The following is a 27818-nucleotide window of genomic DNA, read 5'->3' as shown; positions in this document are numbered from 1 at the left end:
CTAATTTCATCCATGCATCACATATTCAAGCTCAATTTCAAAGTTCATGAGTTCATCTAAAATTTGAAGTGGAACCAAATATCAAAATTTCACATACCTTTCGATCCCTTCATCGAGGTGATCACTAATATGTATTCAGTTTTCGATTTGGACTTGATTTAGGCTTCCAATTTGAGAGTTTTTGTGAAATTTAGGGTTTGAAAGAAACCCGTTGGTCGCCCTTCTCTTCTGTTCGAACTAAACACACACACACACATGTGTGTGTTTGGTGGGTTATTTGTTATTTTAATCATTCAAGTTCCAGTTTTTACTAATTTGGTCCCTCAACTTCTATTTCATTTATAATGTAAGTGTCTAAACCTTATTGTAAGTCAATCCTAGACTCGTAACTAACTGGGTTATAAATTCCTAGTTAGTAAATTCTTGTTTGATTAATACTTTATAATTAAATATAAAGTTTTTATATTTTCGGGGTGTTACAAGTCCACCCCCCTTAAAAAGGTTTCGTCCCCGAAACTGAATTACGTACCAATTAATGTTGGGTAGAGTCGTTGTATTTCCTCTTCGGATTCCCATGTGGTATCCGAACCCTTCCGGTGTTCCCATTTGACCTTTACTTGGTTGATTTCTTTGTTTCTTAAGATTTTCACCTTGCGATCCAGAATCACAATCGGCTTCACCGCTTAGTTCAGGCTATCATCCACCTCGATATCATCGTAGTGGATATAAGTTGTTTCGTCCGGTAAACATTTCCGATGATGTGACACATGAAATGTGCTATGAATTCCGCTTAATTCCTCCGGTAGTTCAAGGCGGTATGCTACCTTTCCTACTCGTTCGACAATAGTAAACGGCCCAATAAATCTCGGGCTTAATTTTCCTCTCTTTCTAAACCGGATAACCCCCTGCCATGGGGATACCTTAAGCATGACCTTGTCGCCAACCTGAAACACGATCGATCTCCTCCTTTTGTCCGCAAACGACTTTTGTCTATCTTGAACCGCTTTCTAGTGTGCCCGAACCACATCAATCTTTTCATTAGTGGCTCAAACTATGTCTTTATGGGCGAGTTCACGTGGACCCACCTCACCCCAACACACCGGGGTCCGGCACTTCCTACCGTAAAGCATTTCGTACGGTGCCATCCCGATGCTAGCATGGTAGCCGTTATTATATGAAAATTCTACCAATGGTAGATAAACAACCCAACTACCTCCGAAGTCAATAATACATGCCCGTAGCATGTCTTCCAATGTTTGTATTGTTCTTTCACTCTGTCCATCCGTCTGAGGATGGTACGCGGTGCTGATGAACAATTTGGTTCCCATTTGCTCTTGGAAATCTCGCCAAAAATTTGAAGTGAACCGGGTATCCCTATCGGACACGATGGATACCGGTACTCCGTGGCGAGCCACTATCTCATTAGTGTAAACTTCAGACATCTTTTCGGATGTATATGTTTCACGTATCGGGATAAAATGAGCACTCTTGGTTAGTCTGTCGACAACTACCCATATAGCATCAAAACCGCGGTTCGTCCTTGGTAGTTTGGTTAATAGGTCCATAGTAATATGTTCCCATTTCTAAACCGGAATTTCCAACGGTTGGAGTTTACCGTATGGTTTTTGGTGCTCTGCCTTGACTTGTAGACATGTCAAGCATTTATCCACATATTTCACTACATCTCTTTTCATTCCGGGCCACCAATAGTTTTGTTTCAAGTCGTTATACATCTTGGTCGCTCCCGGATGGATGGAATAACAGGATTTGTGAGCTTCATCGAGTAGAAGCTTTTTAACTCCACATGTGTTAGGAACCCAGATTCTATTGAAACGTGTTTTCAAAGCATGATTGCCTTCTTCAAGATCCTTAAATTGGCCGATAATTCTTTCCTTTTTCCAGTTTTCCACCTTCACTGCTTCAACTTGTGCTTCTCGGATTCGTTTTAGTAGGCCCGAGGTCACAATAAGCTGCATTGATTGTACTCGTATCGGGGCATAATCCACCTTTCGGCTCAACGCATCTGCCACTACATTGGCTTTCCCGGGGTGATAGTGTATTTCACAATCGTAGTCCTTGACCGTTTCCAACCATCGCCTCTGCCTCATGATTAATTCCTTCTGATCGAAGAAATATTTCAAACTTTTATGGTCGGTAAAGATGGTACACTTTACCCCATACAAGTAATGTCTCCATATTTTTAAGGCAAATACCACTGCTGCCAGCTCCAAGTCATGAGTCGGGTATTTCTTTTCATGGATCTTCAGTTGTCTCGAGACATAGGCTATGACCTTGCCTCGTTGCATTAAGACACATCCGAGCCCCGAATGCGACGCATCCGAATAAACCACCATGTCGTCAACTCCTTCCGGTAACGTTAACACCGGAGCGTGAGTTAACTTTTCTTTGAGCGTTTGGAAGGCTCTTTCTTGTTCGATGCCCCATACAAATCTTTCCTCCTTGCGAGTCAATTTGGTCAACGGTAAGGCAATTTTGGAGAAATCTTGTATGAATCTCCGATAATATCCCGCGAGCCCTAAAAAGCTTCGGATTTCTGAGGGATTCCTTGGAGTGTTCCATTTTGACACGGCTTCTACTTTTGACGGATCCACTAGTACCCCGTCGGCACTAATGATATACCCGAGAAACTGCACCTCTCGTAACCAGAAGGCGCATTTTGAGAATTTTGCATATATCCTTTCTCGTCTGAGTGTCTCTAACACTTCTTTCAAATGGTAACCATGCTCAGCTTCATTCTTCGAATACACCAAAATGTCATCGATAAATACAATTACCGACTTATCCAGCATAGGTTTGCAAACCCGGTTCATGAGGTCCATGAAAGCCGCGGGTGCATTAGTCAACCCAAAGGACATTACGAGGAACTCATAATGCCCGTACCGCGTACGAAAGGCCGTCTTCGGTACGTCTTCCTCCTTGACCTTCAACTGGTGATAACCCGATCTGAGATCAATCTTTGAGAACCAACTCGCTCCTTGTAGCTGGTCAAACAAGTCATCAATTCTTGGGAGTGGGTATCGATTTTTCACCGTGAGTTTGTTTAACTCTCGGTAGTCGATACACATGCGCATACTGCCATCCTTCTTTTTCACGAATAGTACTGGTGCGCCCCACGGGGATACACTCGGCCGGATAAACCCCTTGTCGAGCAGTTCTTGGATCTGAGACATCAATTCTTGTAGCTCTGACTGTGCGAGCTGATACGGAGCCTTGGCCACAGGTTTTGCGCCTGGAACCAATTCGATTCCTAACTCTACCTCCCGTTCTGGTGGTATTCCCGGTAAGTCTTCCGGGAACACATCTTTATAATCACGTACCACCGGTACGTCTCCGATTTTGGGGACTCTTTCTCCGACTCGCTTGCGTATACCATATATGATTTGCATCCATGTTTCATGAGTCTGTGAGCCTCTAGCATTGTACATACTACCGGGTTACCCCCTTTTTCACCGTATATGGTAACGTGCTTTCCGCTAGGAGATATCAGTTTTATCTCCTTTCGGAAACAAGCCACCTTCGCGTGGTATCGGGATAACCAATCCATACCCGCGATCACTTCGAATTCTCCCATCGCCATCGGGATCAAGTCTATTATGTATTCTTCGTCATCAATGCTCAATTTACAGTTTTCACATACATCACAAACGATAAAACTATTGTTATTACCTATCTCTACTTCTAAAGGCATAGATAATTTTGTTAGAACAAATGAAGGATGTCGAATAAACCCATATGAAATAAAGGATTTATTTGTACCTGTATCAAATAATACACGCACAGGAATCGAGTTTACAACAAATATACCTGAAACCACTTCGGGTTCAACTTTTGCTTCTACGGCAGTCAAGTGGGAAGATCTAGCTTTTGCCTTCGGGGCTTCACCTTTCGTGTCTTGCCCGTCTTTCTTTCCCACTAGGTCAGGGCATTCCGATTTCTTGTGACCCGGTCGATAGCAATTGTAGCAAACCGTCACTTTTTCCGGGCATGATGAAGCCATATGACCCGTTTTCCGACATATGGGGCAAGGTTTATCCTTGAAGCAACACTCGCCCTTATGACCTTTTCCATAGATCTTGCAGCTTGGCGATCCGCCCTTTGCATCAGATTTCTTCCCCCTTTCATCCGTTCGTGCCTTCTTGGTAGGGCTTGGATTAACATCATGTGCCCTTCTTTCGCCCCGTTCAACTTGCTTTTTCAATTCAATTTCCCATTCCCGAGCAACATTGATGATCTCGGTAAGGGTCTCGTATTTTGAAGGAGTCATAAACTCCCTATACTCGGTGCTCAACATATTGTAGTAATAATATATCTTCTGTTCTTCATTTGTCACTAATTCGTCACAAAACTTCATCTTATCCATAAACATTCTCGTGATTTTGTCTATGGACTCACCCTTGTGCCTAAGTTGCATGAACTCTTCTTTGATTCGATTAATGACCGCCTTGGGACTGTGATATTTAAGAAACGGCGTCTTAAATTCATCCCATGTCATGGCCTTAGCCGCTTCGCTTCCAATTTCTTTCTTTTTGTTATCCCACCAGTCTTTCGCTTGTCCCCTTAATTGACCCGTACCATAGGCTACGTAGTCATCTTCATCACAATGGGTCCTCTCAAATACCCCCTCGATATCGCTTAGCCATCGCTGGCATACTATTGGGTCAACCTCCTCATTATATACTGGCGGTTTGCACGCCATGAATTTCTTGTATGAACAAGGCTTTCGTCCTCCGGACTTTTCCTTTGCTAGATTAGCACTATCTTCCAATTTCTTGATTCTCTCGTCCACTACCGACAGAACCGTGTTTTGAATCTTATCGATAAAACCAGACAAACTATTTTCGATTGCCTTTCCAACCTCCTCGGCAACCACTTCTCTCACTTGCTCGGTGACTCTTGGCACCGCATCATCGTTACCTTTATTCGCCATCTTTAATACTGAAATGTTTACATTAACCGTTAAACATTTCATTTATAACATATGATTTACTTGTTTTGGTTTAATCAAGTTCATGACTTGTTTCAACCTTTCTTGTTTAATGCACTTCCCGTGTTTGAGTGAGTTTACACACTCTTTTCGTGCATGTCACTTCGTGTTTCATTTCTATATTCACTAAGTATACTTAAAACAATTAAATCTTACCGGATGTTTGATCAAGCTTGAACCGAACACACTTATTGATAACCTGGCGCTCTGATTACCAACTTGTAAGACTCTTCTTAAAATAACCAAATTAATAATATATCACATGCAGTTAGTACAAAAATTTCGAGTTTACATAAACTTTCATGATTTTAAGACCATACATGATCATAATATTCAAATTATAACCCTACTAATTAAACATTCAAGACATGACTTCAAGTGTTTACATATCACTTAAAACAAAATAGATCAAGTGCGGAAGTTTTATTTAGTGCGTTCGGTTCTTGATAATTGCTTGATCGCCATCCGGATTAGGTCCACCATCACCTAAGGTCAAAACCACATAAAATGTTAGTTTTGATAATGTTAGAATGGCTATAACAAGCTTCATGAGTGAAAACACCAAAAATTAAACAATTTCAGAATTTGGAGGGGGCGTGGCGCTACACCTAGGGGGTCGCGCTACACCTAGCCCCCTTTTTGACAGCAAGTTGTTTTATTGTTGCTGCACTTTGCCCAGCTACAAAAATTCACCAATATTAACTTAGAACTTGTATAACTTTAACTACACAAGTCCGTTTTACGTAATTCTTTTTCCTACGCGACCGTAATTTAATTACGGACTCGTTTATCAACACGATTTGCATAATGATATCATTTCAAAAGCAGTTGGCCTATAATTCTTCTCTTGTTTATTTGACCCATTTGTTTACAAGTTCCACAACTTGTATTGTTGACATCACTAGTTTTAGGCCATTTCACCCGTTTCCGTGTTTACCGATTATGGCTTTTCGCTCCCCTCCCGAGGGTGCTTATGCAATAACTATCATGCTTAATTCCAAGGATTTAAGCATGCTTTTCGAAATCATTTGACAAGCAAATATTCCGAACTTTAATCCCTCTACAAAGGTTCATGTTTTTACAACTCAACTTGTTTTGACCCGTTTGGATGCCGAATAGGGATCACCATTTCTAGACACATCCAAACTCTAGTTCTAACACATGTTTTGACCCGTTTTACTTGTCTAAAGCAAGTTGTCACTTCCGTGACTTAACGGGTTTTCTTGTTTGATTATATTCCATAACAACTAACTAGAATAAATACATAACATAATGTAACAAAACCATAGGTCGCGTACCTTTAAAGCGCACCCTTCAAGTGTGTATCACCTCCGGCTTGTCCACTTGATGATCCGGATTCTTTACCTAAAGAGTTCCATTCACAACCAATTTAGAACTCTTTTATAATCAACAACGGACAATTCATTATGATATTCAAATCTGCGTTTTTGTCCAATCTTTAACATTTTATTCCTCACTTAGGCGTTTTAACAAACACCTAGCGGGTCAAATTTTTACATAATCATTACTAGGTTCTTGACATGTTATTTTCAACCATTCACTTCAATTAGGCCATTTACACAAATTTTTTAACATCAAACTTTCTGAATTTAACACCTAAATTCAGTTTTCACTAGAATAGCAAATCATAATCCTAGTGTTTATCTAATTTCTACAAATTGATTAATCACTTACAATGGTGATCACAAACCCTACAAGTATGATGCAAGGTTTTTACAAGAATCATCTAGGGTTTAACCCTAGACATCATATTACTTTTAATTTCATCCATGCATCATATATTCAAGCTCAATTTCAAAGTTCATGAGTTCATCTAAAGTTTGAAGTGGAACCAAAAATCAAAATTTCACATACCTTTCGATCCCTTCGTTGAGGTGATCACTAATATGTATTCAGTTTTCGATTTGGACTTGATTTAGGCTTCCAATTTGAGAGTTTTTGTGAAATTTAGGGTTTGAAAGAAACCCCCTGGTCGCCCTTCTCTTCTGTTCGAACTAAACACACACACATGTGTGTGTGTTTGGTGGGTTATTTGTTATTTTAATCATTTAAGTTCCAGTTTTTACTAATTTGGTCCCTCAACTTCTATTTCATTTATAATGTAAGTGTTTTAACCTTATTGTAAGTCATTCCTAGACTCGTAACTAACTGAGTTATAAATTCTTAGTTAGTAAATTCTTGTTTGATTAATACTTTATAATTAAATATAAAGTTTTTAGATTTTCGGGGTGTTACAGAAAGCAACAAGGAAACAGATCAATTAATGTGTAGCTAATACACTAATATACGTGACACGACGCAGGAAGACTCAATCCTAGCAAATTTGTACCGGCTTCAGTTTGAAGACATAGTCACCTCATGGCCCACCCGGCGGGCGCATGGGTGGGGCTCGCTACACCCAAATAGATCTATCACTCATGTCCCTTGGTCCTACTACGAGGATTAATGGTCCTGAGTTAATCGCCTACCCGTTCACATGATCTAACAGTTCATTCCTTAGCTAACCATACCATTTGTAATCATCAAAACCTTTGTAATGTATTTCACCCCCGAAGTTGTAAAACTGAAAACAGTTAAAAGAAAAGGGGGAACATGAACTCACAGTTTTGCGTTCTTCGAATCCAATGTAACTCAAAGCTTCCTCTAGAACGCACGACTACCTACATGCGTACTACAGTTCATTAGCCGGGTGGGTCGTGCCTTGATTTAGTATTAGTTAGTGTCTTTGAGTTACGTTCTTTATGTCTTCAATATTGTTCCAAGTTATATAATTATTTGTTAAAATAATAAATATTTTAACATAAATTATATCTATACTATATTATAATGCATGAGGGAGGGGTATTGTAAGATACCCAAAAAATAAGAACTTTTCACCCCCTTTATTTATAGAAAGACCCCTAAAATGAGGGTAGTTTGGTCTTTTAAACACTATTTATTTTTTAGCCCCTAAACATATTACACTTAAATCCCTGAGTTTTATCAAATTTTTAGATAATTAGTTACATTTTTACCCCTCCACAACAAACTTATAATTTATTTTACTTATTCTTGTTATATCTTAGAAACTATAATGTTTTAAAAATATCAAAAGGTATCGTGGCAACATACTCATTTTTGTCGACGTTTCGATAGTTGTCTTGATCAGTATTGACGTACGGATTAAAAGATACAAGTAGATGATGCCTTAGTGTACAAGTGATTAAAGTCTGGTGTACTTTTAGTCATCATCACAAATAAAATATGTTAAATATCAAAAAAACTTCCTACTTTAAAGGAGTAACAAAATCTTATAGTTAACTAAACGGGAAGAGTTTTTTAAATTTAAACTCTAAATTGAAGTCCTAAAGTTTATTCTGTAAATCTATATACTATATTATAATAATGCAAATAGAAAAGGTAAATATGGTCATTTATACAATTTTTCAAAATGTACATATTTTTAAAGCTTATTAATCGAACAACCTAAAATCACGTTGGTTTCTCTCCCTCAAATCTCAGATCCATTTTCAAAATTCAAACCTAAAAGCACGTCCTCTTTCTTCCCCTAAAATCTATCCATTTTCAAAATTCAAACCCTACTCTCCCAAATCTCTCTCCCTCTCAGATCTTCGCCAAAACCCAGGGTGCGTGCTCTCTCTCTCTCTCTCTCTAACTATCTCTCTCTCTCTCTCTCTCTCTCTCTCTCTGATGATGGTGAAAGAAGTTTTAGGCTTTATGGTCAAATCGAATTAGGAGAAAAAAAATCTAGGGTTTACACATCAAGTGTGATGATTTGAACAAAGGGCATAGACATTCATCTGATGGTAATTTGAAGCTTTATTCATTCACTTTTTTATTTGTGTTCTAACTGATTTGATGTGTTTGCAATCAGGTCTTCAACATCAAAAGGCCTTTTTCTTCTACGTTAATCTCAAAAAGGTGAAACCAAGGATTCCATTTTTGTAATTTTAAATCTGAGTGATGTGTTGATGGAGACTGTTTTTGTTTCATTGCAGAGATATATGCAAGAACATGATGAAGTGGATCTTTCAACCCTTGGAATGGGTAATTTTTTATAGTTAGTCTTCACTTATAGATTAATCTTACTTTTGTTACAGCAAACCCATACGCTTGTTCAATCATTTATCTTTATTGTATATTTAATTTGTTCCTGGTAAACTTTTTATCATGTTTATTCTCTGTATGTACTCATTGTAGCTTATGTCTAACTTCTTTTTGTCAAAATAGTAACTTTTTTAGAATAGTTGAAACTAACATTTAAAAAATACATAAAGAGAATGATATATCATGCATTTCTAGCCAAGCACCTTGCAAGAAAACCTTTCATAAGAAAATTATAACCTTTTTATGAATATATTTGTATCTATTTTCGCACCCCTAATTTGAATGAAGCCAACAACATCGTCAATTTGACGGCAAAATATTGAGATTCTTTTATTTGGGCCATGATTTTTATCTAGCTCAAATAAGCGATTCGTGCAAAATATAGAGATTTGTATATTTGGGTCACTTTCACAAGGCCGTTTTTGCACTTTCTTTAATTTTTTTTATCACTTGCACTAGATAGCATTTCGCTGGTTTAATTAGATTGGAAAATTGTTCTATTTTTTCACATGCATTAAATGTATTTCACAATTCAGTCGACATCAATTTCACTTTTTTTTCAGCCAGATAAACTATTTTGGTTAATTTTTCCTTGACCCATCAGAGCCATTATAGATATAAGCTAACTCAAGTCAGCCCATTGTTTATTTTAATTTTGTATTGTAGTTCTCAAGAAAAGAAAGCAATCAGAACCCTTATTGTGATTCTGTAAAAAAAAATTGGAACTTTAAGTCTTACTTTCTTATCATGATTAGATTCAACCACTTAAACCTTCATGTTTGTTTAAGTATTAATGAATACATAAGTAGTTTGTAAATATACGAGTTAATGATTTCTCTATGTATAATTAGTATCCATAGCTTAACTAATAGGATTTCTATTTTGCAGCTTTCATATTTTGAGCGGGATGAAAACAGTGGACTAAATTTGGCTCCGCGTGTGCAATAAACTGGTTTATTTCTTATGATTTATATATGGAATACTAAAACTGTCTACTTTACTACTGGTCTAGGGTTGATTTTTCTTCTGCTTCAATATATGGAGCTTTAAAACGTGTCAACATGTTTCCATCGTTGCTTGTATAGCCTAACCCACAAAGATAAGGAACGTAGTGGTTCGGTTGTGTAACGCCTCGTACTTCCGTGTTTCCATGTCTTTAGAAATGCGAGTCCGTTTCTCTATTTTTTTAGAATCGCCGTTGAAATCTGATCGAGGAGCGAATTAAAAACGGGAAAGAAGTACGCAATTTGCGCGCTTTTACTCAACCGTCGCTCAAACACGACAACGACGACTACCCGCACTATTTCAAAAATATTTATTTATTTATTTGTGTGTTTAAAAAAAAACGAAATATCATTCACGACGTTACAGAGTGTTCGGATTATATATATATATATTTTTTTACGAGTTCACAAGAGACCTCGGGTCACTAAACTCGGGGATTGGGCTTGTGGGCCTTGGGCCCAAGCCCAAACCCACTAGTAAGACCCTAATACATATGACTAGTAACCCTAAATATTTCATCATCTTCAGCCGCATATATGTTGTCTGCTAATCTAAATTGCACCCACATTTACCTATGGTTCATCTTCTCCTATATATCACTCAGAACTCCCTCCATACTTCACTCAACAACACCCACAGCTCCCCACCTTCACACCCGATTCCCTTGTTTCACCGGTGACTAGCCGGTGTCGGCACAACTCAGGCAACCGGCCCCCCCTTCTCCGACGCGACACACCCATTACCCCCCCTTCATCTTCTCCGGTTGGGTTCCGGTAAACACCATCAACCGCACCCCCCTGTTCTGGGCTAATTGAACCGCCGACCACCACCCCTCTGGTAGTGGCACCCGACGACAAGATAGAGCGAGAGAGAGACAGACGGCGGAGATGCCGTTCTCCGGCGATGGGTGGTGCAACGGCATGGCGGCGGTCCGACGGGTTCTACGGTGATACCCCTCCCTTCTGTTTACATTTTTTTTATTTATTTAAACTGAAGATTGATGGTGTTGATGATGGCGATGTTATGTTGAAGACAACGATTCGGTTACGGGTGCAGGTCGATTTCGGGTTACGGCTCAGCGACGGTGACGGCGGTGTATGTCTCGAGCCTCGGTTCAGGTTAGGTTCTATTTCGGCTCAGTTAACCTCTCGATGTCCGGGTTGGCTCGGGTGCTCGTCTCGGGTCAACAGTGGTTTCGGGTCAACGGGCGTTCGGGCCAGTTGGAGATGCGGATCAGATCGCGTGCTTCGGTTCATTATAGTTTGAATTTTTGATTCAGTCTCGGTTTATTTTAACGTCTCGATCAAGTCCGAGCTTTGTTCAGACTATGTTTGGTTTCGTTTCGGGTCCAGTCAACAGCAGTCAACTCGGTCAACGAAAGTCAACCGGTCAACTGCTGGTCAACTTCTGATCCGAGACTTGGTAAAGATCTTAAACAACGCAAATTTATCATTATTGTTTATATAGCTAGTTACTATTTTAAATCACGAAACATGTAATACTTGAATTTGTATATTAGACGTATCTTTATAACTTGTACAAAAAAATATATTTTCGTTATATTAACTCGTATAAATATATAATGTTTCGTTGATTGTTGAATTTTGACAAGAAATTGACGACTTGTATTGTCGGGATCGTCCAAAAACAGAGGAAACTCTGCCCAATTTTCGTTAAAATATATATCTATACTTTTTAGACGAGCCACTAATGGAAGCGTATCAAATTCAAATAACTTTTATAACTATAATTATAAACGTATATTTATTTGACAATACTTCTTTAATATTTTCGATAGACTTAATTTAAAACTTTTTACATAAACTATATATAAGATACATACGTGTATAAATATATATTTATATCAACTGGCTATACTTCGTGTCTCACTTCCAACCCTCCGTCATAATTCCTTTTACTCATGCACCATCATTTGCCCTTATAGGGTTACCTTGGTGTTCCATCCTCTTAATCTCATACACTCGCCAATGACTGGATAATCGGAAGACTTAGCAATTATGTGAGTATACTCGTACTTTTCCCCTTTTCACTTTTACCACTTTTGGGGTGTAACATGTTTACCTATTGAAACTTACACATGAACTTTTGTCTAAACACATGAACATTCCTATAACATGCTTGTATATGTGATGACTTGATACTTTAAATTTGGGTGATTCTTATGTGTTGAACTTATCATTAACTTCGTACGAGCCAAACCTTGACATATGTAGCGCTATAGGATTAACGACCCGCCTCTACTGAAACTTTGGTTATGTCATGAGCAAGTTGCGTTTTCTTGGTTTGATATGTTATACACATGCCATATTTAATGTTTATCTTGAATCGCATGCTTGCTATGAGGAATTGTTCATACTTTTATCTTATGCTATGTATGTACCAAACTTGTATACTCGCCTTTGCTTTTGCATTGAAACTCTATTTTAATACATGTTGCAGGTTGACAGTCAAGATGTTGAAGAATCAAGTTAGGATGGTCTAGATACCCATTTTAATAATAAACCATGTTTGTTGCAATTTGTCTTTAGGGTAAATTACACTTTTCGTCCTTTATGTTTATACCGGATTGCAACAGATAGCCTTTAACTTCAATAATTACAGTCACAATCCTTTATTTGTAAAACTCGTTACACTCTGCATCCTTTAGTACTAACCAGATTAAAAATTTCAGTTAACTTTATTCACTTAAAGGTATTTTGGTCAATTCATGTTTTTATCTAAATGTTTAATAAATTAAACAAAAAAAAATTGCATATACACTCCATCTTCCCCAATTTCCTAACCAAAAAACCCTAACCACTACATCTTGCCATCACCACCACCTCATCCTGCCACCACCACTCCGGCCACACCCACCGCCCCTAACCCTTTGCAGTGCAACTCAGTTGTTTCCGGAAGTGTATAGACATTATCGCTATAAAATACTTCAACCCTTTGAAGATCCATTGACAAATCGTAATCCTGTCTTATTTGGCGGCCCCTCTGCATTTGCATTTCACTTTCAAATTTTACAACTATTAGCACGATTTTATTCACAAGAAATGGACCTTCTTGCTTCGTTAACCAAAAGCTGATGCTCTTGTTATGTAACGCATAAAAAGATCACAGCCAGCTGTCAATGAGATTGATGTTCTGTCCTATGACTGGAAATGTAAATATTTAAAAGTCAATATATTTTTCAAATGGAGATAGACCCAAGTCACAAGCTTCATCATTTATCACAAATATGCAGGATAAAGTAATATAAAGAGACGAACCACATTAACAATTGTTAATTGTTAATATGAAGAAAAAGAATAACAAGAGAATGCCCGGTGCAAAGTACTGAGCTTAAAGTGCAGCACTTTATGACCTAGCATTCAACTCTTTTTAATCAACTTGATGGCTCAAACTAATCAGGTAAACCCCATGTCGGCAGTAGAAAGAAGAGATGATGGGTTAGGGGCGGTGGGTGTGGCCGGAGTGGTGGTGGCAGGATGAGGTGGTGGTGATGGCAAGATGTGGTGGTTAGGGTTTTAGGGCTAGTAAATTGGAGAAGATGAAGTGTATATGTAATTTTTTTTGTTTTATTTATTAAACATTTAGATAAAACATGAATTGACCAAAATGCCCTTAAGTGAACAAAGTTAACTGAATTTTTTAATCTGGTTAGTACTAAAGGACGTAGAGTGTAACGGGTTTTACAAATAAAGGATTATGACTGTAATTATTGAACTTAAAGGTTATCCATTGCAATCCGATACAAACATAAAGGATGAAAAGTGTAATTTACCCTTGTCTTTATTTGAATCAATGTATTTGAATTTAGTCATTTATGAAATTTGATTTAATCTATATTGTCACAAATAGTGTTATGATGCTTTTGAGCGATTTGTTCGTCTCATCCCGATGTTTCCGCCATCGGTTGGGGTGTGACAGATTGGTATCAGAGCCATAACTATAGGGAATTAGGAAAAGTAGGAATGCCTTAACCTAGTCTATAGTTTAGAGCTTTATTCTCGTGTATTGCTTGAAACTACTTGCATGCTACTTTACTCGCTTCTCATTTATTCGCCTTGACTTTTAAACATATAAGTCGCTTGTGTGTTAATACTTGAATTGCTATTCTTATGTGTCAATACTTGTTTACTATGTGTCGATACTTTGATTTATTGATCTATTCTTTGTGTGTTATTCTCAACATGCCTTTTATGTGCTTATACTTGTTCGTTATTTCCTTTAACATACGCCTTTTTCCAAGGCATTTTACTCGACTTTTTCTTAAACTCGAAAACACTCATATTATACGAACGAGACGAATTTACCAAAATAGGCGTGAAACCCACAATTTGGTAAACGACTCTCACCCCGCTTGATTCTATTTTTGCACGAAATTCGCCATTAAGTTAGGAGTGAAATCCACATCTTAACGGAAATTTCAAATCTCAAATTCTAGTGGATCCTCGTCAAAGTGTTGAAATTAAATTTTGACCCGATGAGTACCAACCACACTTAGGATACGAAATCGCCAAGTTAGGGGTGAAACCCGCACCTTGTCGACTAGTTCCACTCCTTGATTTTTTTAATCTCACCAAGTCTCGAAATTTCGATTGATTTGGGACGTGTAGTAACCGGAAGGGTAAATACCGTTAACCGACTTGTCGGCGAGAGTATTCCACCCATTAGGCCAAAGCATGCTCCCCAAACTCGAAAGATTTTTGACCACTTCGGTTAGTCAACGTTCCGTTTTTGGAACCATCCGAGTTTCCTTTTATCAAACTCGCGCTTTATTATTTTCAATCTTTTGTCAATTTGAACCATTTTGAGATTTCACTTTTGCGCATGCATCATACTATTACTTTTCATACGATTATACATTATTTGCATACATATTTTCACGTAATTTTATTTACACTTTTGTAACGAGTGGAGACATATCATCAAGATAGGAGTGATTTCCTTACCTTGACGATTAACTCCACTTTATTTCTCACCTTACAACGACCTCACCAACGAGTTAGGGGTGATTCTCTTACCTAGGTGATCGTTACCAACGCTTTCTTTTAATAGACTATGTTATGTAAACACAATCATGTTTATACCTAAATCATTTATCATGTATTTCAAATGCTCCATTTATTTAAACGTACCTCTTATTCTATAATTTATTTTCACATCACTCGCACACACCTATAAAATATTACCAATATTATTCAATCATTTACAAAAAAAAATTTCCTTTTCAAAACCAATGAAACATTTTTTTTAACAATCACTAAGTTCATGTACCAAATTCCTTTTTCTAAGGATCAACTTTTTCACAAGAAGCTGTAAGTTTCAAAATTTTCTAACATAAAGTTGCTTAAAATGATGCAAACTTATTAATCTCTAAAACTTTTTCAAAACCTCATTCAATATGCCAATTAAATTCAAAACACGTGGACAAGGGAACTTCATAAGAATCGACAAATTTTCAACTTATGTAAACTCTTTTAAAACCGCAGTAACATTTCCATTCCTTTACAAAGTAACTTTTCACATAACCAACAGACGTATTATACTCTCTTTACACCCACAAACTAAAGCCTATATTTCGTGACAACTCAATTTATTTTAACTTCACGCTTTGCACAAACAACTATATATGCATATCATTTTATACGTTTTAGTCAATATCTCACAACAATTTCACGCGTGTCACTCGTTCACTTTTTCTTTCATACTCAAAATTTTTGATCTTTTACGCACATAAACTCGTGTATTTCGATTTATACTATAAATAAAATCATTATTTTCTACATCCATGCTTATACATTTTACGCCTTCACTTATGTTCACACTTACACATTTATGTTATACTCACGATTCAAAAATTCGTACGTTTTACGTTAATAAATACACTCACAATTATACACTTACGTTGTCCTTACATTCATGTCTATACCACATTCGTATTCATATTCATATTCATACGCTTTATGTTTCCATTTGCACTTACACAACTTTGTTACACTTATATTCGTACACGCATATTTTATTCATACTTAACCTTCATGTTTTACACCTATATTCATATTCATATATATGCTCATACACCTTATGTTCACACTGATACTTGTATTTATACTCATACGCCTTGTGTTTACGCTTATACTCATGTTGTACTCGCATTTATACTCATTTTTTTTTCATACGTTTTATGATTATACTTATCCACATACTACTTACACGGTTTATGTTTACGCTCATACATACATGCATATTCATACTTAAACTCATGATTCATACATTCGTACCAGTACGCGAGCGTAATCCGAGTGATTTGCTTACGTGGGTCCCATACATACTTAAGCATGGACTTGCTTACATACTACATTCTTACACGTACACATTCTTAATTTATTTTTTTTATTTATTTATTTATTTATTTTTTTTTATTTATGTATACCCTGATTCATACACGAGTAGTACAAGCTATGCGGATCATGCGACGATCAATATAATCGCGGGTGCACACGGGATTATAGTGATGGGCGTATGAGAAACCATATAGTGTACCATTGTGTATGGTAAAACACGGAACATAACATGACACGAATAACGAAACGGACGTAACATGGCCAAAACATGGTGGATACGCCGCTGGTACTTCCTATATATAAGTGTTTCCACCATGTTACCAAACTTTCGTAAAACGTGCCATGAGAAATTCAGTGTTTTGCAGACCTACTTAGACCTAATACGTAAACTTTAACAACTCACAAACGCATTGCTAAGCGCGCGATATCCGATTATTCACGACGAAACTTCATTCTTAGCACATCACTTTCGTCTATCCGATACTTATGCTATCCTTATACCCTTAATCGTCTATTAAATCAATCGTTCACCTTTATATCTCCATTATTCTTCGTTGCCCTTCATACAAGCCTCAACTTTAAACAAATCCCTTCTGTTTGCCAAAATCCTTTCAAGTCTTCCTCTCGAATAAATTTCGGGACGAAATTTCCTAAAGGAGGGGAGACTGTAACGCCTCGTACTTCCGTGTTTCCATGTCTTTAGAAATGCGAGTCCGTTTCTCTATTTTTTTAGAATCGCCGTTGAAATCTGATCGAGGAGCGAATTAAAAACGGGAAAGAAGTACGCAATTTGCGCGCTTTTACTCAACCGTCGCTCAAACACGACAACGACGACTACCCGCACTATTTCAAAAATATTTATTTATTTATTTGTGTGTTTAAAAAAAAACGAAATATCATTCACGACGTTACAGAGTGTTCGGATTATATATATATATATTTTTTTACGAGTTCACAAGAGACCTCGGGTCGCTAAACTCGGGGATTGGGCTTGTGGGCCTTGGGCCCAAGCCCAAACCCACTAATAAGACCCTAATACATATGACTAGTAACCCTAAATATTTCATCATCTTCAGCCGCATATATGTTGTCTGCTAATCTAAATTGCACCCACATTTACCTATGGTTCATCTTCTCCAATATATCACTCAGAACTCCCTCCATACTTCACTCAACAACACCCACAGCTCCCCACCTTCACACCCGATTCCCTTGTTTCACCGGTGACTAGCCGGTGTCGGCACAACTCAGGCAACCGGCCCCCTTCTCCGACGCGACACACCCATTACCCCCCATTCATCTTCTCCGGTTGGGTTCCGGTAAACACCATCAACCGCACCCCCCTGTTCTGGGCTAATTGAACCGCCGACCACCACCCCTCTGGTAGTGGCACCCGACGACAAGATAGAGCGAGAGAGAGAGACAGACGGCGGAGATGCCGTTCTCCGGCGATGGGTGGTGCAACGGCATGGCGGCGGTCCGACGGGTTCCACGGTGATACCCCTCCCTTCTGTTTACATTTTTTTTATTTATTTAAACTGAAGATTGATGGTGTTGATGATGGCGATGTTATGTTGAAGACAACGATTCGGTTACGGGTGCAGGTCGATTTCGGGTTACGGCTCAGCGACGGTGACGGCGGTGTATGTCTCGAGCCTCGGTTCAGGTTAGGTTCTATTTCGGCTCAGTTAACCTCTCGATGTCCGGGTTGGCTCGGGTGCTCGTCTCGGGTCAACAGTGGTTTCGGGTCAACGGGCGTTCGGGCCAGTTGGAGATGCGGATCAGATCGCGTGCTTCGGTTCATTGTAGTTTGAATTTTTGATTCAGTCTCGGTTCATTTTAACGTCTCGATCAAGTCCGAGCTTTGTTCAGACTATGTTTGGTTTCGTTTCGGGTCCAGTCAACAGCAGTCAACTCGGTCAACGAAAGTCAACCTGTCACCTGCTGGTCAACTTCTGATCCGAGACTTGGTAAAGATCTTAAACAACGCAAATTTATCATTATTGTTTATATAGCTAGTTACTATTTTAAATCACGAAACATGTATTACTTGAATTTGTATATTAGACGTATCTTTATAACTTGTACAAAAAAATATATTTTCGTTATATTAACTCGTATAAATATATAATGTTTCGTTGATTGTTGAATTTTGACAAGAAATTGACGACTTGTATTGTCGGGATCGTCCAAAAACAGAGGAAACTCTGCCCAATTTTCGTTAAAATATATATCTATACTTTTTAGACGAGCCACTAATGGAAGCGTATAAATTCAAATAACTTTTATAACTATAATTATAAACGTATATTTATTTGACAATACTTCTTTAATATTTTCGATAGACTTAATTTAAAACTTTTTACATAAACTATATATAAGATACATACGTGTATAAATATATATTTATATCAACTGGCTATACTTCGTGTCTCACTTCCAACCCTCCGTCATAATTCCTTTTACTCATGCACCATCGTTTGCCCTTATAGGGTTACCTTGGTGTTCCATCCTCTTAATCTCATACACTCGCCAACGACTGGATAATCGGAAGACTTAGCAATTATGTGAGTATACTCGTACTTTTCCCCTTTTCACTTTTACCACTTTTGGGGTGTAACATGTTTACCTATTGAAACTTACACATGAACTTTTGTCTAAACACATGAACATTCCTATAACATGCTTGTATATGTGATGACTTGATACTTTAAATTTGGGTGATTCTTATGTGTTGAACTTATCATTAACTTCGTACGAGCCAAACCTTGACATATGTAGCGCTATAGGATTAACGACCCGCCTCTACTGAAACTTTGGTTATGTCATGAGCAAGTTGCGTTTTCTTGGTTTGATATGTTATACACATGCCATATTTAATGTTTATCTTGAATCGCATGCTTGCTATGAGGAATTGTTCATACTTTTATCTTATGCTATGTATGTACCAAACTTGTATACTCGCCTTTGCTTTTGCATTGAAACTCTATTTTAATACATGTTGCAGGTTGACAGTCAAGATGTTGAAGAATCAAGTTAGGATGGTCTAGATACCCATTTTAATAATAAACCATGTTTGTTGCAATTTGTCTTTATTTGAATCAATGTATTTGAATTTAGTCATTTATGAAATTTGATTTAATCTATATTGTCACAAATAGTGTTATGATGCTTTTGAGCGATTTGTTCGTCTCATCCCGATGTTTCCGCCATCGGTTGGGGTGTGACAGGTTGGATATAAAAAACAAGCCATGGCTCATGCGCTTTTGGTGGGTTTACGTGACTAGAGCCGATGGTGAATACATTAGCAAGAAACTCTGTTTCATCCACAATGGCTGATCCGTTCCGTTTAGGATTTTCCTTCAAAAACTACAATTGCACCAGTATTTCCGATCTTTTTGCCTCGGGTGAGATTCTCTTACTTTGCACCAGTTCCTACTTGTTCATCATATCTGAATACTCTTAGATTTCATGAAAATGAATCAGGAATCACCCAGTGTCGTCTTCCCAATGGGATTGCTATTAACTACAACGTATGTATTTGGTCTCTTGAATCACCCGGTGTCGTCTCTTGAATGGGCATCACTATTTATATTTACAAAAAACATAGAAAAGGTCACTATGTGTCGGTAAATGCCTTATAACACCATATGGGCGCATCGCTATGTAGTGCTATAGGCGCCTTGGTTTTAAAATGCGCGCATCAGGAGTGCATAATGCGCGCATCACATGATGCAGTGATGAGATCGCATCGCATGTTGCGATTCCAAGATGCGCGCATCACATGATGTCGTCTATTGTGGCGCCTTGTGCAGGTGACCGCTATTAGAACAAATTAGATCTTTAATTGAACAAATCTGACTATAGATGTAGAGAATATATTATATTTTAGTGTTTAAAGGTTCACAAATTAAAATATTAGCTATACATACTTTTTTAGTATTTTTAAATAAAGAACACCTCGCATACGTGATGCGTGCGCTTTGCGCATCACCCATTGGGTTTTTTGGATCAAAACGCATCAAATCGCTACACATATTTTAAAACCAAGATAGGCGCTATTGACAACTATGGTGTAACGGGTCAAAGCGCTTTTGTTATTTGTAGGATGGGTATACTTGATGGGGCTATGTTATTATTATAGTAAACCATTTTTGTAACGGGCAATTACATATATCCCCCTATAAACTTCATAAATTACATATTTATCCAACCCAAAAATTAAATTACATATTTCCCCTTATAAAAAGCTAAAAATATCATATATACCCATTTCATAAAAAAAAAAAAGATTAGAGAATGACTATTTTACCCTTTTTGTTTACTAAACCATAAAAATATTAAACCTAAATCAAACATAAACAAACATGATTAATTGAACACAATAAACCTAGCTGTTTGTTTTTCCATTGCTGAACTATTAAGATTCAACTTAAATATGGACAAAAATTCCAATAATACATCATCCCCTTTGACGTGATCCAAACGAAAAGAAGATACATTTTTCAATTCTAGATCTATAAGCAGTCTCTAGACTACACCTCTCCCATGATTCCATTTATATAATATTGATTTCATATAATCCAATATACAAATGATTGTGATTGTCTTCAACGAACCTATTCATCGAAAACTTTGAAAATTAAACGCACATCTTCTCTTCTTCGATCATAGTTATGGTTCTGAATACGATGTTGTATTGGCGGTTATTGTCGGCGGTTCTCTTCTTGTTGCTGGTTCTTATCGCAGCTTCTTATCGCCGGTTAGGATTGGTGATTCGCCAATAACCGATTCGGCAAGTATCGTCATCACCAGGAAGGAGTCTTGGGTTTGTGGGAGGGAGGGAATGAAAGGTCGTAGGTTTCTTTTTAAGTTTGAAAGGGTATTTGTCTCATTTTGCAATAAGAGGGGGAAATATGTAATTTAATTCTTGGGTTGGGTAAATATGTAATTAGGATTTTAAATAGGGGGATATACGTATAATCCCTTTTTGTAATTTACAAAAATGCAGGAGGCTATAAGCATTAAAACCACTTTTGCAATGTTGTGATTATGTTCTTTGATATGATTCATGTATTAAACAAAACTAATAAATAAATATGTGTTATACCCTGTCTCATATCAAACAATATTTTTTTTGTCATAATAGCAAATCAAAATTATCATAAAAAAGACATGCAATACAAAATTATTGTGGACCAATTTGGTTTTAAAGATCCATAAATTCATTATCTATTCTCTTCATGTATGCAATACACGAAACAACCCAGTAGTCGTTGGGCCTTTCAAGTTGATTGGTTCAGATGGTAAATTAGTGATCCAAAAGGGGGAGAATGGATACTAATCTAATTTGGTTATACTTCATCCCCTGATGTGGGGCCAGCCGAATTTGCCAAATTGGCCAAGGCTATCGATACAATAGGGTCTTTCTCTTGCTTTCTTGATATAATATAATGAATATCACATATTTTAAGTCAACAGTCATTGACTTTTTTCATATGTTTTTCTTTTGTTTCTTCTTCTTGACATGCACAGATTCAAAACACAACATTAAAGTTAAACCTGTTTTCGTTGGTATTGATCCACAACGCGATACCCCATCTCACCCTTCGTGCCCATCTCAAAGGTCGGTTCTCCTTTCAATAGAGGTCATTTGTTTTTACCTATAAAAACTAAAGCTTTTACCAATTTCGATTTAAGGTAATAATTGTGGTTTGGTAACTTATTATTGTTTCTTTAAAACATGGAGTGCAGAATTTATGAGAGAATGATGGGTCTAACTGGATCCGTTGGTGTTGTAAGACAGATGGCAAATGAGTATAGATTGTTTTTTTAAGAAGGCTGAAGAAGATAGGGATGATTATCTTTTCTAATCTTCACACATGTAAGCTGCACTTTCCAAAATTACTCTTGTTTGTTTTTTCCAACTTTAGTATTTTCTGATTCACTGTTATTGCAAAGAAACTAATGTCTGATAAACCCTTTTGACCAGTTGATCAACCTTTTGACCTGTTTCTTTTAATAAATCGTTTACAAGTGCAACTAAACTTGAAGATATTCTTTGGGACACGAAACACGACATGGATGTGGAGTCACCCATATATAGGATAGCTTGATCATCAGCAAGGTAGGCGCAGTTAGCTGTGGAGTCGCCACTATTGTGGTCTGAATCTGTACTGAGTTATTTTACAGGTAGTCCTATTAATGTATTTCTGTTTATTCTAAATATTATGTTTCAAAAAGAAACGGTTCACACAAGGGGCCAACTGGTTTAATCTACATTGCCATGTATATATATCAGGTTGAAGCTCTTGAAGACCAAAAGGCATCGGAAAAGAGTATAACGAGCTTGACACTGTCTGGTTTATGGTTGGATCTCTATTCCAAGTGTTTTTTCTTGTTCCTTTGGTGACTTGTGGTGTTTGTATTGTATAGGGTTGGACCTATTTAGTTCACAAATCAGCAAGATATGGTTTTATCTTTTTGAGTTGAGTTCTCTACATGATTTTTTACCTTAATTTCTCTCTTTTTTTTTTTTTTTTTGTATTTTAAGCAGCAATACCCATTTGATATTCCTATAGAGGCCTTTTAATATGGGATATTTATACAAGCTTTTGCAGCAGTTCAATCTGATATAACCCATGATGATCTGGGTTTGTTGTACTTCTTGTTTTATGTATGCCAAAATGTGTTTTATCTTGTATATATGATCAGAACTTATTGGTTCAGTTTTTACTATAGGAAATATGATTTAACAAGTTCAAGTGAATTTTTTTGAGCCTGCTCATCATTCCTTCATGCAGAGAGGAACTCCTTCTGTGAAGCAGGTGCTACACTGCTACTTGCACTCAACTTATGCAAAGTCGGCTGAAATTGACCTTCCCATAGCATATGTTCTAAGCTCATTTTTAAAATTAAAATTGTTATTGGACTTTGTTCTTGATTTTGTTGGATAAATGCGTTGACCTTCATTAAATGATGTTCTGTGACTCACTTCTGTTCCGTGATAACGTATATCGCAATGTAAAGGGTCACTCCCGCCGCATCGCGTGGGCACCCTACTAGTTTATTAAATTTTGGAATAATTGTTAAAACAATATATATTAGCTTGATACTTTTCAAGCATTTATACATGTATTTCCTTCCCAAGGATGGGTGTATTTGTATTCGTATTCTTATATTTGCATGTTTTTGCCATGTATTGGTCGCATTCCGGTGTGTATCTATTCGTACGAGAATACATATTTTTATTGTATTCATTAAGGATTCTTATACTTAATTTCGTATTAATTTTTCCAGAATATTATCTTTAATAAAAGTTCACCAATATATATTTTCCAAAATATATATTTTAAGAAATATTACTTAGAAAAATTATTTATAATTTTCCTTTGGCAAAAATATTTGTACTTTCATATAAGTTCCAAAAATAATATATTTTCAAGTCTAACTTAGAAAATATATATATAAACTTATTTTTCTCCAAAAATAATATATTTTGTATTTATTTGAGAAAATATATATATTCCTTCCAAAGGTAATATACCTTCTAATAATTCTAAGAAAATATACATATTTTTATTCACTCAAAATGATATATTTTCTTCTTGTCAAAAATATGAAATAAAACTTGTAATAATTGTAAAAATCATATTTTTGTTCTCTCTGTGTCCAAAATATTATTTACCAAAAATATACTTATGAATAGATTTTTCAGAATATTTTTGTGAGTTAAATTCCTTTGTTCGGTTTCACCAATATTTTGTGTATTCTTTATATATTTATTCCTTGGAATTTTGGTAATATTTTGGATTGAAATTTTTGGTATTTTGATGAGCTATATTATTTCAAGTCCTAAAATAATATAACTATTACACAAGATATACAAATAATCACACACATGGTGTCATCTAAATATATATTTCCTAAATACATATTTAGTCACTTTTATTTATTAAAACCAACCTCCAATATTTATATTTTTGTAACAAAATTTATGGCAAACTTTATGTGAAATATCCATGGTTTGAAATACACTTGTAAATATTTGTTTTGTAATATTTTTTCTAAGTGTTAAATTTTTAGGAAAATTTTGTCATACTTTCCCCTAAAAGTGAAGGTTTCCATACCTTGAAGGTATATCATTTTCTTTTGTAAATCAACACAATCAATCCACAATCAACATTAAACAATCTACACTTACCAATTTTGCCAAAATTAAGCATAAACTACCACTTCATGAACTTGAAAATTTATAAAAATTTGTAGTAACTTACTAGTGTTTTTAGTAAGCCTTGTTACCCTTTAAAGTGTGGTTGATTCTTTAAAAACATCATTTTTAAAGAAAATAGTTCTTTACAACTTATAATCACATTTTCTAAAAATGTTTCTACTTGGATTTCTCTTGTTACATAAGTGTTTCTACACTTGTTTAACCACCAAAAATGAGGGTTATTTATTTAAGAACCAAGATTAAGTAAAACTTGTATTTTTAACTTGGTTTCTTGAAAAATCATTCTTGAAATATTAGATTTACAAGACTTACAACTCACATTAATCATCATTTTACAAGAAGACACTATATTCTTTCAAGTTCATGTTTTTCATGAGGATGATCTATGAATCTTTAACACTTTCATCCTCTCATCTTGCTAGACTATGTTTTTAATCATGATCTAGCAAGATCATATGATGATCTACATCATTTTCATAAGTAATAAATCATCAAGTATCACAACAACACTAAACAACATGATTTCTTTAAGTTTTCTTATAATTTCAAGCTTATGTTCATGTTTTATCTTCTTATTTCTTAGTGTTCTTCATGATAATCAACATGTATCATCTTTTAACCACTTAAACAAGATGTAAAATGAAAAGATTAGTGTTTTTACTACTAGCTCAAGGCTAGGGATGATCAAGAGAAGTAATGAAGTGGATTAAAGCAAATGGTGAAGATCCTTCAACTTCCGAAAGCTCCAAGCTTGCTTATGCGGCTTCTAACACCTTTGAGTAGTAATGAAATGGATGGAAGAAGGTTGGATGATGGTGGTGATGGGGTGTGTGGGTTCGGCCGAGATCATGGGAAGAAGAGGAGAAGAAAGTGTGTTGGTGAAATGTGTATGAACTGAGGGTTATGATCTAGGAGGTTATCTTATAACACATCTTTACTTATTTACCTCATGGTCTATGTGTTTAGTAAAGCACCAACATGATCTAATTATTTATCAAATAAAATCCATTAGTGGGGCCCTTGTTGGCCAATTATATGTAATACCCCATGTTACCGAACGTCAAAGTCAAAGTCAAGATTGACTCCTTTGACCATAGTTAGTCTATCTTATGTTTGAGATTACGTTAGTTGTATTATGTGGAGTATATGCTAAAAATCGAATTAATCAAAGTTTATTTATTGACGCGAAACGCTAAACGAGTGTGAATAGTAGGAAGTCACAATGCGATAAAGTCAATTAATCAATCATCAAGCTAATCAAATCATCATTGAACTCGAAACTCGAATTATGCGACCTTGGTGTTATTATACGGGTGTGTGTGCCTTGTGTGTTACCTTTACTTTATGTTATGTGTGGTAATCAATCGAAACTCGAATCGAAACTCGAAACTCAGTCAAACTCAATCGAAATCGAATTATGATAATTGGTGGCGAAAAGACAGCACGAGACATAGGTGATTCTATGTTAGATATAGTGGTTGGGATTAAAAGTAATTTGAATAGGAAACTCTATCATATTCTCATCAATCGCAATCGAAATCGAAATATCAAAAATCGTCGCACCGAACGCTCGAATCAGGCAGCTGAACGATCAGGCTCTCAGCCGATCGAACGGCCCAGCCGACCGGACTGCTGTCCGATCGGACAGGCTATCCGATCGGGATGCCTGACCGATCGGCCAGCCCTTTCCACTTTTGGCATCCTATAAATACCCTTGTCATTGTCATCTTTACCACTTTTGGAAAGCTCTGACCGACCAGCTCGTGCTCCCCTCCTTTTCTCAGATTCCTTCGGATTCCGGTAAGATTTCATCCTATATCTTGTACTTTCTTGATCCATACACACTCCTACATCTTTCTATCTTTCACATGTTAATTTCTAACCGTGAAATCATCAAGATTCAAGTGTTCTAGGATGATGTCATCATGGTGTTCTTGAAGAACTACATGTTTTGGCTTCAATCCACCAGGAATCACTTAGATCTAGCCGATTTCCACATAAACAAGCAAAGATCTTCCACAGATCTAAGCACTACATGGTGAAAAGGATTGAAAGAATGTTTTCCCAACTTTCTTTCAACTCTTTTACACTCAATGCCTTCAAACCGGTAGAAACGGAGCTTAAACCGACTCACTAATCATTCTAGTAGTTGTACGGTTCACGATTCAGGTTCTATACACGAGGTTCACCGATTTCGGGTTAAACGTTAAACTCTGTTCCGAACAGTTCACCGGCCGGATATGGGTGATTCCTGTCCGATCAAAAGAAACAAGTAGGAATAAGAGTTCTATGGTTCAACTCGTTGTCAAAGTACCTCGATATAACGTCAAACAATTAGAACAGCCAAGTGTTAGACGAACAGGCCGACCAGGTTAGGAAGCTGACCGATCGGGCTGACTATCCGAACGGACAGCCCAGCCGATCGGACAAGCCAGCTGATCGACCAGGCCAACCGATCGGCAGGCACATGGCCCCACAGTTTAACAATTCCATGAAGTCTAGTACTGAACGAAGTGCTGTTCGATCGGACTACGGTCTGATTTGAATTACTCTTCGGATCATGAGATACTATGCTTCAACACTTAATCGATTTTCAACTTGCTCAACGCGTTGGAGTGTCACCCGATCGGTCGAGCCGTCTGACCAGGTGACACCCTGATAAGAACTTGTTGTTGAAGTACCTAACCGATCGGTTAAGCCGACCGATGGAACGGTCCGTTCGATCGATCGACCTGAAAGGCAAGGATACTTCAAAGTCTTCAAATGCTACAACGAAAACTTCAAAAGTCAAACCATCAAACACAAACACATCCTTCTCAAAGGAAGAAACAATCTACTCGAACAGTCCATCCGATCGGCCTACCGACTGACCGGACAGACTATCCGAACGGACTGGTTAACCGAACGAACAAGCCGTCCGATCGGACCTACCGTCCGATCGACCAGGCTGTCCGACCCTCCAACAATTGTTTACATTTACGTGTTGCTTATCGTTATGCTATCGAACTATTCAGGCTAACCCTACCCTCAAGTGCTCCATTCAATCCATCAATCACTGTGAGTATACTCGAACCCTTTTTGCTTTAGC

The 27818-nt window shown here is 37.0% G+C and overlaps 1 protein-coding gene and 1 long non-coding RNA gene across 4 annotated transcripts; one reads left to right on the top strand and one right to left on the bottom strand.

The window, feature by feature from the left end:
- Nucleotides 1-1583: 1583 nt before the first annotated feature.
- LOC110900796 lies at nucleotides 1584-2108 on the bottom strand. Its single transcript, XM_022147660.1, has 2 exons — nucleotides 1763-2108; nucleotides 1584-1642 (listed from the first exon to the last, which is right to left on the bottom strand). The coding sequence occupies exons 1-2, from the start codon at nucleotides 2106-2108 to the stop codon at nucleotides 1584-1586; spliced, it is 405 nt and encodes a 134-aa protein (XP_022003352.1).
- Nucleotides 2109-8515: 6407 nt separating this feature from the next.
- LOC110897798 lies at nucleotides 8516-12643 on the top strand. Of its 3 annotated transcripts, none has more exons than XR_004886753.1 (6): nucleotides 8516-8652; nucleotides 8901-8947; nucleotides 9025-9073; nucleotides 10022-10085; nucleotides 12084-12158; nucleotides 12599-12643. It is a non-coding gene; the product is annotated as an uncharacterized LOC110897798 (long non-coding RNA). The 3 variants fall into 3 exon arrangements; XR_002568951.2 differs by having other exon boundaries at nucleotides 10022-11560; XR_004886754.1 differs by lacking the exon at nucleotides 12084-12158 and having other exon boundaries at nucleotides 12599-12641.
- Nucleotides 12644-27818: the final 15175 nt, after the last annotated feature.

This window comes from Helianthus annuus, chromosome 17 (assembly GCF_002127325.2).
Source record: "Helianthus annuus cultivar XRQ/B chromosome 17, HanXRQr2.0-SUNRISE, whole genome shotgun sequence".
Classification (NCBI taxonomy): Eukaryota; Viridiplantae; Streptophyta; class Magnoliopsida; order Asterales; family Asteraceae; genus Helianthus; species Helianthus annuus.
Note: the sequence above shows the minus strand (reverse complement) of the source record. Positions and strands in the feature narration are given on the sequence as shown.

What these genes read in the sequence shown, in the direction of transcription:
- LOC110900796 (XM_022147660.1), bottom strand. Translation starts at nt 2,108, where the DNA reads ATGAGGCAGAGGCGATGGTTGGAAACGGTCAAGGACTACGATTGTGAA. An exon ending in CGATGAAGCTCACAAATCCT is followed by an intron (nt 1,643 to 1,762) that starts GTTATTCCATCC and finishes CATGTCTACAAG; the next exon opens with TCAAGGCAGAGCACCAAAAA.